Here is a 13,555-nt window from a genome sequence, read left to right as displayed (position 1 = left end):
TGACCCATCAGCGATACATTGCATGTGCTTTTTTAGCACCCGTGGTGTTTCGCATCCAATCTGGTCTATAGATGTGAGCCATCTAGTCCATAGTAGTCTGCAGAGAGGGGACACTTCAGGCAGGAGTGGTGCTCTCCCTGAACTGAATCCTCCATGGTGTTCTGCAGTGCCAGGCAGTAGATATCAAAACTCCCATTTAAACAAATGGTTGACTGCTAAGAGAGAGCTCCTTCAGCCAATCCGTGTCCTCCCACTCATTTGAATGAGAGTTTTGAAATCTGCCCACCCCCACTAACAACAGTCCCATTTAAACCAATGGGCGACCACTGATTGGCTGAGAGAACTCTGCGGCCACCTATTCATTTGAACTTTCAACTTCCCCGCAGTTCTTTCCCAGCAGCTCCCCTGTGGGGCACTTTTTACATGTGATAAAGCGCAAGTGAATTATCGCATGTAAAATATGCCATGGGCCAGATTCTCTAAGCTTCAAAAGTGATAAAATGGAGAGTGATAAACAGCCAGCCAATCAGCTCCTGTCTGACATTTTTCAAACACAATCTGTGACATGACAGGTAGGAGCTGATTGGCTGGCTGTTTATAACTCTCCATTTTATCACATTTGAAGCTTAGTGCATCTGGCCCCATGTCAGGTGCCAAATCGTATGCGAGCCCTCACTGGGAACTGCCAGGAAAATTAAAAGGAAACCGGTCCAACTTCTCTTTAGGACATGTCAGCCTATGGGGACCTTGACCCTTCCCTGCTGCTTCCTATCCCTTTTCTCTTGCTGCCTAACCTTGTCGACTTTCTGAGTGTATCAGCAATTTAACTGTTGACATTTTGATTATCAACATGGTACATGTCCACACGATCGCTGCATCCCATCCTATATAATAAAAGTTTGCAGTGCTGCAACATTCAGGTGAGTATTTCCTCTACCTCTAAACTGCTGATTCTCACCTCGCCACTAGGTGGCGCTTGACAGTTTAATTCCCCTGTTGCTCCATTCGGGGACACACAGCTGCCAGCGCTGATGTTTTTGTTATGCTTTTTCGTCGTTTTCAATCAGGTAACTAGTATCTTAACATACAGTTAAGTTGCAAGTTCATTAACTCAAGCAAAATATTTAAAATAAAGCCTTTAAGTAAATGATTAATATATTTATATAGAACATAAGGTTTCCACAAAGGTGATGCGAATAAGACACATTAACAGTGGACAAAACAAGCACTTAAGATGATTGCGTCAGTAAACATTCTCACGACTAGAAGGGCTGTTTAACATGAGTGCGGAAACTATGATGGAGGACAAATCTGTAGGTACACACTATACAAGTGGTGATGATGATCAGTTCTCATGCTAAAAATATAGTGTCTCTCAGTCCTCAAGGCACAGTCCTTGTATTAATCATAGACACACAGGTGTCTTAATCATTACTGGTCCGCAGTAATTTTGATTTAGCCTTGCTCAAGCATTTACATCTTTAAAACCTGTACTATTGAGCTGGGTACACACTGAACCATATGCTGATCAGACTGGCATATCGCCTACATCGCTCAGTGTGTATGCGCATGGTCACTTGCGCCAAGGCTAGGTTTGATGTGCTGCACATGTGTACGCTAAATTAGGTTGGTTCTGAGATTGAGGGAAATTGTCAATAAAGTCGGAATGACCCCAATTCTATGTGTCTTTGGCAGTCTTATATTTAAGACTCTCAATAGGGGAAGTTCTGTCTAGCAATATTTGCTGGCAATCTGGGAAAGGGACTGATGTAAATGGGCAAATATTATTATCTGTAAAGCACTGCTGAATTATTTGTGCACTATGGTAAATAAAATAATCTCTAATGTCCAAGCTTCTGTTAAGTCTTTTTTTGAAAGATTCAAATCTTTATATTTATATACAAATGAATTGGCATGCTATTGCTGAAATGTGCCCCTATATATGAAAGATGAGCTCAGCCTGCCACAATGGTTTTTCAACCATTTTCTTAGAGGAGTTTGTTTGATTCTTTGGTACTTGTGGAGTATCACGGCTCCCACGATGGCCATCGTATGCGAAAAAATCGCATCGCTTGCGATCGCATACGATTTTGCACTGAAAAGCATCCAAATGCATTGGAATTACTATTAAACATGTTCAATGGCCCCCAACTGACATTTTTGAGGCTGTACCACCCCCACTATCAACGCGAACCCGAAGCGTGGCGAGCGCAGCGAGCCTGCGTCCTACGACCTTTTCATACCCCCACTATCCACGTCGGTGTAGAGTTGAGAATAGAAAGTGTGGCGAGCCCGAAGCGTGGCGAGCGCAGCGAGGGGACGCGGATACCTTCACAGGTATCCGCGTCCCCTCACAGGCTTCACAGGTGTCCGCGTCCCCTCACGGAGCTCGCTGCGCTCGCCACGCTTCGGGCTCGCTGCGCTCGCCACACTTTCTATTCTCAACTCCACGCCGACGTGGATAGTGTGGGTATGAAAAGGTCGTAGGACGCGTACCGCCGCCCCTCGCGGGCTCGCAGCGCTCGCCACGCTTCGGGTTCGCGTTGATAGTGGGGGTGGTACAGCCTCAAAAATGCCATTTGGCGGCCATTGAACATGTTTAATACTAATTCCAATGCATTTGGATGCTTTTCAGTGCAAAATCGTATGCGATCGCATGCGATGCGATTGCATACGATTTTGACAAAAAAATCGGTAAAAATCGCATCGCATGCCACTATATATGGCATGCGATGGGAGCCGTGATACTCCACAAGTACCGATTCTTTTGCTTTCTGTCAATGTAGCAGGGTTTAAGTGAAGCGCACATTCACTGTAAAAGGTGCCATAATAGTCTACAGGACTGCTTTTTAACTCTTGTCCTGTATACTTCTCAAGTCGACATTATGAGCGATGACATGGTTACTATTGATTATTCGACCGCATACCTAGTGCAGCGCTTCTCACCTTACATCTGATCTGTGGTTTGCACATGTAACTCTACAGTAAAATGATTGTGCAGTGATGTCCCCGAGGTTGTCTCTTTGCCATTCTTTTTGGCCATTCTTTTTGGCCAATGGGTTTCGTTCCCGCTTTCTCTCTTTTGTACTTAAACTATGTTGTCCAGTGCCTGTAGGGGAACGCACACCAGCCCACACAAGAATGTCTATCTTTTCACTAGCTACTTTCTATATTTGTGTTTGCTTTCCTTCCATGGCTACAGGTAAATTACCTAAAAGCAGGGCGTTTGTGGTTGGAGGCGTTTGTAGTGGTCATTCTAGCACCCGATGTCTTTGAAAATCCATGCAGTTCCTCCTTCCTGGCTGGGATGTTGCTGTCTGCTGTGGTGTTTCTATCTCAGGTCTTGTTTGCATATCAGTCCTAGAAGCACTTCAGCAGACAGCGACACCCCAGGCAGGGAAGAGAAACTAAATGGATTTTCAAAGATAGCGGGTGCTAGAATGAACAATAGTTTGTATGCAAGAATTGAGTAATTGCAAGAAAAAATATGCACTGTTTGGAAGACTACAATAATTGACAGTACCAATAAGTTTTTTTATGCATTTTAATCCACTCATATTTTTTCCAGTTATAAGTGGTAAAGGCAAAGCCCCCTTACGTAAGAAGTGTAATGTTGCCACCAAGAGTCCTACGGAGCAGACCGTGCCAAGTGAAGAAAGTAGCTGCGAGAAAGGGTGTCAAGTAACCAGTGAACAGATTAAAGCTGACATGAAAGCGGCCAGTGATCCGTCTGAGAGGAATAAAGGTAAAGATTGCTCCACTGAGGTGAGCGCAGCAAGCGGAGTTATAAATGCCAGTGACGCTGACCCCCAAAGTCTGGACAGTTATCAGTCTTTGAATGAGAGTCATGGTGCTGCTGCTGCTGATGAAGCAGATTTATGTACATGCAGTAGAACAGAGGACTGCGAGCTCAGTGCTGCTTCAGGACAAGAACCTGGAACATTGTGTCCACATTGTTCCAAAAATATGAGTCAGGAACAGGAGTCACAAAGACGAAACAGTGGCGATTCTGAAGGACAGCAGCCCTCCACTAGTTGCTCCCCTCCAGGAAATGGCTGTGAATACACACTCAGGACTCCACAAAGTGGGGTGCATAGGACTAATTCAGGTATAGGGCTGGATTCTAGTGCATCGCCTGCATGCTGCCGGACAGAGCAGGGCATCCAGAATCAACAGAGGCCTCTCACAAGGGCACGAACAAGGCTTTCTCAGGTGTCACTGATGTCAGATGGAGGTGAGTTTCTTACTAGTTATTTAACATTGTGATAGATTGCTTCTGGCAGAGTCTCTGATGTTTCTCTTAGCAAAAGTCTGTAATGCAAAAAACAGCTCATTTATCACAACTTTTTTTCCCACCAAAGAGTCAACACCAAAAAGTAGGAAAGCCGTAAAGAGGAAACGTACTGCAGATAAATCCACAAGTACCAGTGACCCAGTCATTGAGGATGACCATGTGCAGGTACGTTTTACATTCAATTCAGTTAATAATAATAATGATATCTATATAGCACTTTTCTCCCAATAGGACTCAAAGTGCTTTAACATTTTCTTTACAGCTCAAAATACAAAAAAAAAAAAGCTTAACAGTAGATGTCAGTAAAATGCTTGAGTAAATAAGTACGTTTTTAGTCTATTTTTAAAAGATTCTACAGTGGGGGGCTTCTCGCACTGTACGAGAAAGAGAGTTCCACAGAGTTGGAGCAACAAATTTGAAAGCTCAATCACCAGATGTATTCAGGGAAATTCTGGGTACTGTTAGTAGTCCTTCAATGGATAGTAGTAATCGAGTAGGAGAGTAAGGAATCAGCAGCTGCTGCAGGTACCTTGGGCCCTGGTCATTAGGGCCTTGAAAGTGAGTAAGCCAATCTTGAAAACGATTCGCCATTTTGCAGGTAGCCAGTGAAGGGAGTAGAGAATGGGAGTTATGTGGCAGGAGCAGGGCTGGTCAGTTAATAGTCTGACGGCTGCATTTTGTACCAGCTGCAGTACAGACGCCATTGAACTGCACCCAATTTACTCTTTGTGGTAGAATACAGCACACTTAAACACTGGGTATTTTTTCCTAGCACGCATGAGGAACGTTGATATTAAAATTTCTGGCCGGTAAATCGCCCAGTGATATTCACAGGAGGTGAACCATTTTAAATAATAAGATTGTGGAAAGTGGTTCACTCAACTGGTAAAACAGCTCAACAGACGGCGGTGGTCGGCGATGATGCGGGAGCACATCAGTTATTTTGGGTTCTCTAAGCAATTTTGGCATTTGTTCTTTAATTCCATCACTATCTTATTGCTCTTGTACTACAATAGGTCATTGGTAACTGTGTCCACTAGGTGGCTCTGTCCTTTTGTTCTTATGCTATTGCTCTGCTCTGAGGTCTGTAGTATAAAATGCAGTGAGCACAGTACTGTATGTAGCAAATTATAAAGACTCATTTTGCTGCCTTTTCTTTCTGTAGGTGTTGAACCTTAAATCTAAAAACCTTGTGGGCATTACACTGACTAACTGTGGCATCACTGACCTGGTTCTTAAGGATTGCCCCAAAATGATGTTTATCCATGGTGAGTGTATTAATGCATTGGCCTGTAATTTATCCAGATTACCCTGCCGTCTCTAAATTGATATCATGGTTTTTTTTTTACTTTGTGTCCTGGAACGCCACTTCTCCCTGACATCAGTGGCAAATATTCTCCATATCGGAGTTTTCCAAACTCAACCATTACAGTCCAGGTTTTAAGGATATACATGTTTGAGCACAGGTGACTTAATTAGTGCATGGGTCAATCTGATACAACTATCTGGATTTAAGCATGGATATCCTTAAAACATGGACTCTAATGGTAGAATTTGGGAAACTGCTTTTAAATGCAAAATATTGCACAGAAATAATGTCTCCTCTTGATATGTTCAATTTTTAAATTGGCTACAGCAGGGCATTGCATGTAGGGAAGCCAATCCCGGGGCATTTATTCAATCCCGGAATTCGTGATTGAAAAATGGCCAATCCCGGGATTTGCTTTCCTACTATTAAAAACCCGCCTCGGCCGCCCCGCATATTTACTTACAGATGCGTGGTGCGGCCGGGTGGGTGAGCCGGGGTGATGGAGCCCGGGCTGGTCCGCTGGTGGGCAGGTGTGCCCGCAGGTCCACTGCTGGGCAGGCGGGCTGGACCGGGGACAGGACGGAGGCAGACAGCCTGTACGGCCTGCGCAGTGTAACCTCTGATGTCGTCACGCTGCGCATGTGCGGCCTGCACAGCGTGACCTCTGACGTCGTCACGCTGCGCATGTGCGGCCTGCACAGCGTGACCTCTGACGTCGTCACTCCTGCCCGGGACAGGAGAAGCGGGGCAGCTGCTGAGCACCCGCTCAGCAGCTGCCTGGCATTAGACTGCGCATGCGCAGTCTAATCCCGGGATTGGTAACTCCAATCCCGGGATTGAAATCCCGGCGTTTTGGGGGCCAAATCTAATTGCTCGACCCCCAGATGAATTCAGGGAAATTCTGAAAGATGCTCAAAAAGGATTTCTGGGTGTAGATTAAAGGGTTGTCAAGGTCTAGGTAAAAATACAGCAGTTCGGCATTGACAAAAGGACCAACACAAGCAAAAGATCACTCTGAGCAAAAAAATGTTGGTGGCAATGTCAACATCTGAGCACGCAGACCCCAATAGGAGTACAGGTGGAATGTAAAGCATGAAAAAGCACTAGAAAAAAAAATCTGTGAATGTCTTGACCATTGCCATGTCAGTCTTATGCTTGTGTTGACCTAGACAGGGTTGACCTATCATGCGGTACCATCTTTTCCAAATCGCCAGGCCCTAATGTTATTGTGTGTGGGAAAGTGATCGTACAGATGATGCACAAGCTTCATGTAAATGTGCATATGTCCTGTTTGAATTCTCACTTGGGTTAAGTAACTAATAGAAGTACATAAATCATTCCTCATCACTGGTTTCATTTTTTCAGAAATCTTTTGCAGACAATAAACAATTTTTATTTTTTTAATCTGCACATTTGCATTCCTTTACAGCAACACGATGCCGTGTCCTGAAGCACTTAAAAGTAGAAAACGCTCCTATTGTCAACCGCTTTGACTATGCACAGTGTAAGAAGCTTAATATGGAGCAAGTACTGGACCAGATCCTTAGAATGCCGCCTGAGAGAAACCGCATCATCTACTTGCGTCCCATGCAGCAAGTAAGTGTCTTACATTTTAAAAACTGATTTTATAGAGCTTTTCTTGTAAGATAAATAAAAATAAATGTCCTTATATAACTGGTGCTTCAGGCTGATATATAAGGGTTTGCGGTACTTATGTAATATCTGGGCTCCCGTTTTTCTTATGAGACCGCGTCCCCTCGCGGGGCTCGCTACGCTCACCACGCTTCGGGCACGGTGGCTCGCTGCGCTCACCACACTATATAAATTCAACTCCATGCGTAGTTGGATAGTAGGGGTATAAAAAAATGGGGAGCTGGGAGCCCAGATAATACATAAGTACCGGGTTTGCTATTTATTAATTTTGGTCCATTCCTGTGAATATATTTCTTTTTATACAGTGGGTTGCTGCAGTTGATTGGCACTCACTAAGGGTTGCTGCAGATGTATGGGACAGTGTTGCACATGAACATTCCAGCTAACATGCCTACCGTTACCAACTTTAAATCTGTGGAGCCCCCAACTTTAACAGTACAAAATGTTTAGCCAGCGTTCAAAATACTGCACTCCGGGCATCGTTGCTGATGCTTACAGTGGAGATTTATTCACAAACTGATGTACAGTACATTGAGCATTTGGGGATGGTAGCAAGTAGAGGTCCCAAAAAATGCAGGCGAGTTGCAACGGTTTGTGGCCCATCTAAGCAAAACTTGCGCAGAACAAATTTGTTTTAGTCTTTTATATACTTGTTACTACTGCACATTTGGGGTAAAAAAAACAACTATGCTTATATATATATATATATATATATATATATATATATATATATATATATATATATATATATATATATATATATATATATATATATATATATATATATATATATACAAATGTTATCTACCAAATGGAAAAATCATGAAATACAGAACTATAGTTGTGACTAGTGTGTGTACGTACCATATATATCCAGGTTTGCTCAAATACGGCAGGCAGGATGGCAACAGTAGGAATAGAAATTTAGAAGCATTGGTTTGTAACAATGTGGGTCTTTAAATGTGAAACGTTGTTTTTTCAGTAGAGGTGAACCTCTGACAGGTTGCTAAATCTGACCCTTTTTTTGGTCTTCTTTGGTTTTTCAGGTTTGTAAACTGCATGATTTAAAGTAGAAGCATTTAGTAACTGGAAATCAGCAGCCCTCACATGTTTAGTGCTTACTTATATATTTTTTTTTTAATAATTAAGTAGCTTTTATATCTAATTATTACCTGGCTCATCAATCAACACCTCCTCAAGTTGATATCCAGAGTATTTCTCCTCCTTCTTTTGCAGTTTTCTGATACTGTAAAAGAAAAAGGTGAATTATAGATCATAGCGGCATAGCAAGGAATAAATGCTTTCAGAGAACAATATTGCATTACTCAAGCCGCTACAGTGCAAGATATTATATTACAGTACAGCCCCGTGCTGGGCGATGTAGGTTAGCACAGATCTCTGGCATATAAGTGATGTGTGCTGAGCGATCTGTGCGGACCAGGTGACAATACAGGCGAGCTGACTAGATCTATACTGCATGACGTATAAATCTAGTCTGGCGATGAAGGTCACTTGGATTCAGACCTGCTCGCTAGGCCGTGTATAGTCTCTGGCTATCAAGCAGATAAGTGCGGCCCCGTTGAACGCGCCCTAAATCTAGTAATTGCTGGTATCAGGGCCAGTGTTCTCACTGGAGAACACTGGCCCTGACAGATCGCTCATCTCACAGCGCTGACACATCGATGTGTGCTGAACGATCTTGCTTTCTAAGCAATCTAGCATCACTCAGAACGTTTAGCAAATCCCTGTGTGTGTAGATCCCTTTGGAAAGTGAGCTCCTGTGGGGCAGATACTAATGTGAATTGACCCACAGTCTATAACAGTGATGGCTAACCTTGACACTTCAGCTTTTGTTGAACTACACATCCCAGCATGCCCTGCATCATTTTCAGCATGGCCAAATAGTAAAACTGATGCAGGGCATGCTAGGTTCTGTAGTTCAACAACAGCTGGAGTGTCAAGGTTAGCCATCACTGGTCCATACTCTGCTGTGAAAAATCATGGTATTATATAAATAACCAATAGTAATAATATATAGGTGGTGGTAGGTGTCGTCCAATCGGACTGGGAGAGGTCCTATGGGCATAGTTCTAGGATACCTAATTATAGGTATACGCAGAGAGCAGCCAACTGGAATTCTTTTGTTACTATTGGGTAATAATAATATAATATCCAGGTAAATAAACTGTAACAGGATTCTTAGATGATCTTAGTAACTTACTAGATGCACAGGTAGATGATTATTGTTATTGCCACAGCGAGTGAGACGCCGAGACTTGTTATTATAATGTTTTCTGTACAAGATAGAAACACATTGTGGTTAATACATTTATTACATTTACACCAATGCTACAAACAGCAATTTCTTTATTATGACATTTGTAGAAAGAACAGACAGCTGCTCCCCTACCATGGGCAGCATGGGACCTTTTATGGGTGTGGTATAGCTCGTAAACCATGTCTATGTGACCGCAAATATGAGATTTATAAAGTTTTACTTTTGCAGTATGGTCTTTACGGAGTACAGCTGTGGTGAAATAGAAGTTCTCTGTAACTGGTGTGTGAGAGCCAGTAAAGAGGGAGAATCTTTGTTCTTGTTTTGTTATTGTTCATTTATTTAGCATGATCTTTCTTTCCAAATAGGTGGACACACTAACTTTAGAAAGAAAGATATTCAGTGGACCCTACCCGTATCACATGTGCATCATACATGAATTTAGCAACCCGCCTAATGTTAGAAATAAAGTGCGCGTCCGGAGCTGGATGGACACCATAGCAAACGTCAACCAGTGAGTATCGCCATCCATGGCCTGCTGTCATTTTGCTGTGGAAGATTAGGACTGCCAATTGCTTTACAGTGTTGACAGACAATTCTGTGGTTTGATTTCCTCTTCCGCTGCGCCAAGTGGATGAGTGCGTTGGTCCTCTCCTAAAGCGGGAATACAGATGTAGCTGCTCTCATTTATCCCCGATCGCCACAGCTCGCTTCCATTTGCCGCTCCAAATTTGCACTCGTGGCACGGAATCGCCATGCTGTGATATTGACACTCAATGCATTTACATGAGCCGAGGAAGCTAATAAGATGCATGCGCATGGCAACGAGAGCGTGCCAATCGGCATGGAAGTCACGCATGGCCATTGGTGCGGGATAGGTGAGTTTTGGCTTAATCTGTACATGCATTCTCTGCAACCTGTTGCTAGGGGCTGTTCCAGAAGAAAATGTCCGACGGGCATCACATAGGGGAAGGGTAGAGTGTAGTGGTACTAGGTACATTTGCACATGACTAAGGTTCTCAATCTCCCAGAAAAGGGGCATGTTCTCAGTGTTAAGCAGTTGGGTGTGGTATAGCCCACAAACCATGTCTCTGTCGACAGCCAATAGGAAGAGCCCAAAAGGTTGACACGCACAACCAGGTTGACATGAGTTTTTCACATTTGTGTGTGTGTGTCAGTGTCGACACCTGAGCACGTGGACCCCCAATGAATGTAACTCATTCACTTGCCATGCTTTAGGACAGGTGCCTCGTTCCACTACTGATGCTCTTGCCACACTTTCTTTACCAATTGTAATCCACGTTGATGGTAAAGTATGTAAAAGGTCCAAATAATGAAAACAAATTTTGAAAAACTCACGTCAACTATTTGCCATGACGACCTATTACTCGTGTTGACCTTTTGACCATGTGGACCTGGACATTCTGTCAGCCATCTGGATACCCACCATATACATGTATATTGTGTGTACACAGTCCGTGGGATAGAATGCCTTGGCCATCTGTCATGATTTATGAGAGTAACGTGGGCTACTACCTGCTTATGGAAACCAGAACCAGCTCCCTGTACTAAGCGCAAACAGCCAAGTGTATAGGTGACAATTGCCACTAATTCTCAGGAACATTCCTAGGATTTATCTCTGTGTATTCCCATCCCAATTGCTGACTTCTGACCACGGCACACTGGCAATCCTTGTTTTCAGGATGGCAGGTTTGATTCCTTTTATTATTGCTGGTGATAGAATTTAGGCTTTAGGTAGAGTTTAGTCAAATACTACAAGTTGCAAAAGCTGCAATATGTTTTCTTCAATTCATGTGGTGGCGGGGAGGCTGGCTTTTGGGGGACATGTGGACACCAGAGGCCAAATTCTCTAGTACAGTCAGAGAAAACCATAGGGTTGCTCCGATGGCCAATGGTGTGACCTTTTGGGCACTACAGCAGATTAGAGCCACAACTGATGGAGTCTCCATAGACAACCGCCAGTCAGCTGCTACGTATTCATCCACTTCTGAGTCAGGCCCTCGGGGAAAACAACACAAATGATAAAGCAATATGTAACGTAAGTACTAAAGGTAAACTGCTTATTAAAAAAAACTACCCACTTACCTAGTTTCATTTTGTTCTCTCCTCCTTATATGTGTTTTTTCTCCAAGAGCTTCCTATCAAAAGGCTCAGAGTACTGAAGCCTCTTGAGATCCCCCTCAGCCAGAGCTGTGATGTCATAATGACAGCTAGCACCTGGCTGGGACGGTTGAGATCAGTTTGGCTAGCAAGAAAATCATGAAATAATATTATGTGAATTGTGGAAGCGATAGTTCAAATGAATCAATGATCAAATGGGTATTAAATGACATGCATATTGTACAACTTCTTTACTTTATTTAAAAATTTCCTGTCGGATTCCTTAATGAGACATTATCTGTCACACAATATTGGTGAAGTTGCCTAATGATCCCTTGTTACATGCTGGTTATAACAGATTGGGCAAATGGCAGTTCACAACTCCAACGATTATTTTCATTAGACTACACAGTGTCCTTAGAATCAGAATCAGCTTTATTGGACAGGTATACTAGAAAGCAAGTAAACCGTATAAACAATAAACAAGGCATGATGGGACATGTAGTGTCACAACAGCTGGAGGGATGGTTTGGGCATGAATGCTACAGTGGATGATGCTGTCCTCCATCCCACTTTCAATTCATTAAAAATTGACGTGAAATTAGATGCCGTAGTTTGGACATGCCTGCACTATAGGAACCAAAAAGCAGTGTTTTTACTAAAATAAGGAATTAATACTATGACAGCATGACATACAGTAGGTGTGTGTATTGGGTCATCATTACCAAACTGGTATATTAGTAATGTCATCGTGTACTTTCTAATGAAGGTACCAGGAACATACCTGGTGACTTTTCCTTCCATAAATTAAAATGATACGGAGCAAATATGAGGTTTATAAAGGTCTGAGTTTATCAAGTATAAAGTTGAGGCATATTCCCCCCCTTGTGTGCCTGTTGCTCATATAACAGTCTGAAAAATGTGGTCATCTATTATAATATATTTGTCCAAGCATTTTGCGCTGCTGTAGAGGCAGATATGGGGCCTACACACTGTTGTGCTGGGTGCCATTTGAGCCATACAATGCGTGCTATGCAATTTGGAGTACACCAAATTTTGACTACAATACAATAGTAATACATTTAAATAGTGATCTGGTTTACAGCGCTGAGTGATTTAGTCCAAAAATACCTGCATGCACATACTGGAATGGGATCATTCGTCAGACTACATTTAGGTCTACAGTCATTAGGTCGACCCCACTAGGTCGACTGGCAGGAAGGTCGACCTGACTTAAGGTCGACATGGGCCAAGGTCGACATGACTTAAGGTCGAATTTGCATAAAGGTCGACATGAGGAAGGTCGACTGGTCATAAGGTCGACATGGGTTTTTCACTGTTTTTTTATCCGAATGTCGACACAGTCGACATGGACACAGTTGGCAATGAGAATCGGACCCTCGCATCGCTCGTTTCGCTCGCAATGCTTCGGGCACGGTGCCTCGCTGCGCTCGGCACACTATTTTATTCTCCCGCCACGCCCTAGTGGATGGTAGGGCATGAAATACCGCCTGTCGGCACATGTCGGCTCAAAAAACAGTGAAAAACCCATGTCGACCTTATGACCAGTCGACCTTCCTCATGTCGACCTTTATGCAAATTCGACCTTAAGTCATGTCGACCTTGGCCCATGTCGACCTTAAGTCAGGTCGACCTTCCTGCCAGTCGACCTAGTGGGGTCGACCTAATGACTGTAGACCTAAGTTCATTCTAATAGATGACCGCATCCCCACATACTATTGTGCCTTGCGATATTTACTGCACTGAACGTGCATTAGCATCGCAAGTTAAATACACACGGTGCGATTTGAACTAGACACAATGGGCGGTATTCAATGAGGCTGATTCGCCAGGTTTTTGTGGCGATTTTGTGCTGTAAGGCAAATTTCTGACTAAAACGGTG

The 13,555-nt window shown here is 43.3% G+C and overlaps 1 protein-coding gene and 1 long non-coding RNA gene across 9 annotated transcripts in view; one reads left to right on the top strand and one right to left on the bottom strand.

Moving 5' to 3' along the window:
* Window positions 1-13,555, top strand: part of FBXO38 (F-box protein 38) — a 55,937-nt gene that overhangs the window by 30,830 nt on the left and 11,552 nt on the right. For all 8 annotated transcript variants that reach the window (XM_083182040.1, XM_083182037.1, XM_083182042.1 and 5 more), the window contains 5 exons: window positions 3,569-4,234; window positions 4,362-4,459; window positions 5,460-5,562; window positions 7,033-7,199; window positions 9,900-10,045. In XM_083182040.1, the coding sequence (XP_083038166.1) occupies window positions 3,569-4,234; window positions 4,362-4,459; window positions 5,460-5,562; window positions 7,033-7,199; window positions 9,900-10,045 (1,180 nt within the window). The remainder of the gene's footprint in view (window positions 1-3,568; window positions 4,235-4,361; window positions 4,460-5,459; window positions 5,563-7,032; window positions 7,200-9,899; window positions 10,046-13,555) is intronic.
* LOC146074196 (uncharacterized) lies at window positions 3,545-11,747 on the bottom strand. The gene is made up of 5 exons (XR_014473378.1): window positions 11,638-11,747; window positions 9,478-9,550; window positions 8,429-8,502; window positions 8,121-8,311; window positions 3,545-4,311 (listed from the first exon to the last, which is right to left on the bottom strand). It is a non-coding gene; the product is annotated as an uncharacterized LOC146074196 (long non-coding RNA).

The sequence above is a fragment of the Crinia signifera genome, chromosome 4 (genome assembly GCF_055691185.1).
Source record: "Crinia signifera chromosome 4, ASM5569118v1, whole genome shotgun sequence".
Taxonomy (NCBI): domain Eukaryota; kingdom Metazoa; phylum Chordata; class Amphibia; order Anura; family Myobatrachidae; genus Crinia; species Crinia signifera.
The sequence above is the reverse complement of the archived record's forward strand: the minus strand, read 5'-3'. Positions and strand labels throughout refer to the sequence as shown.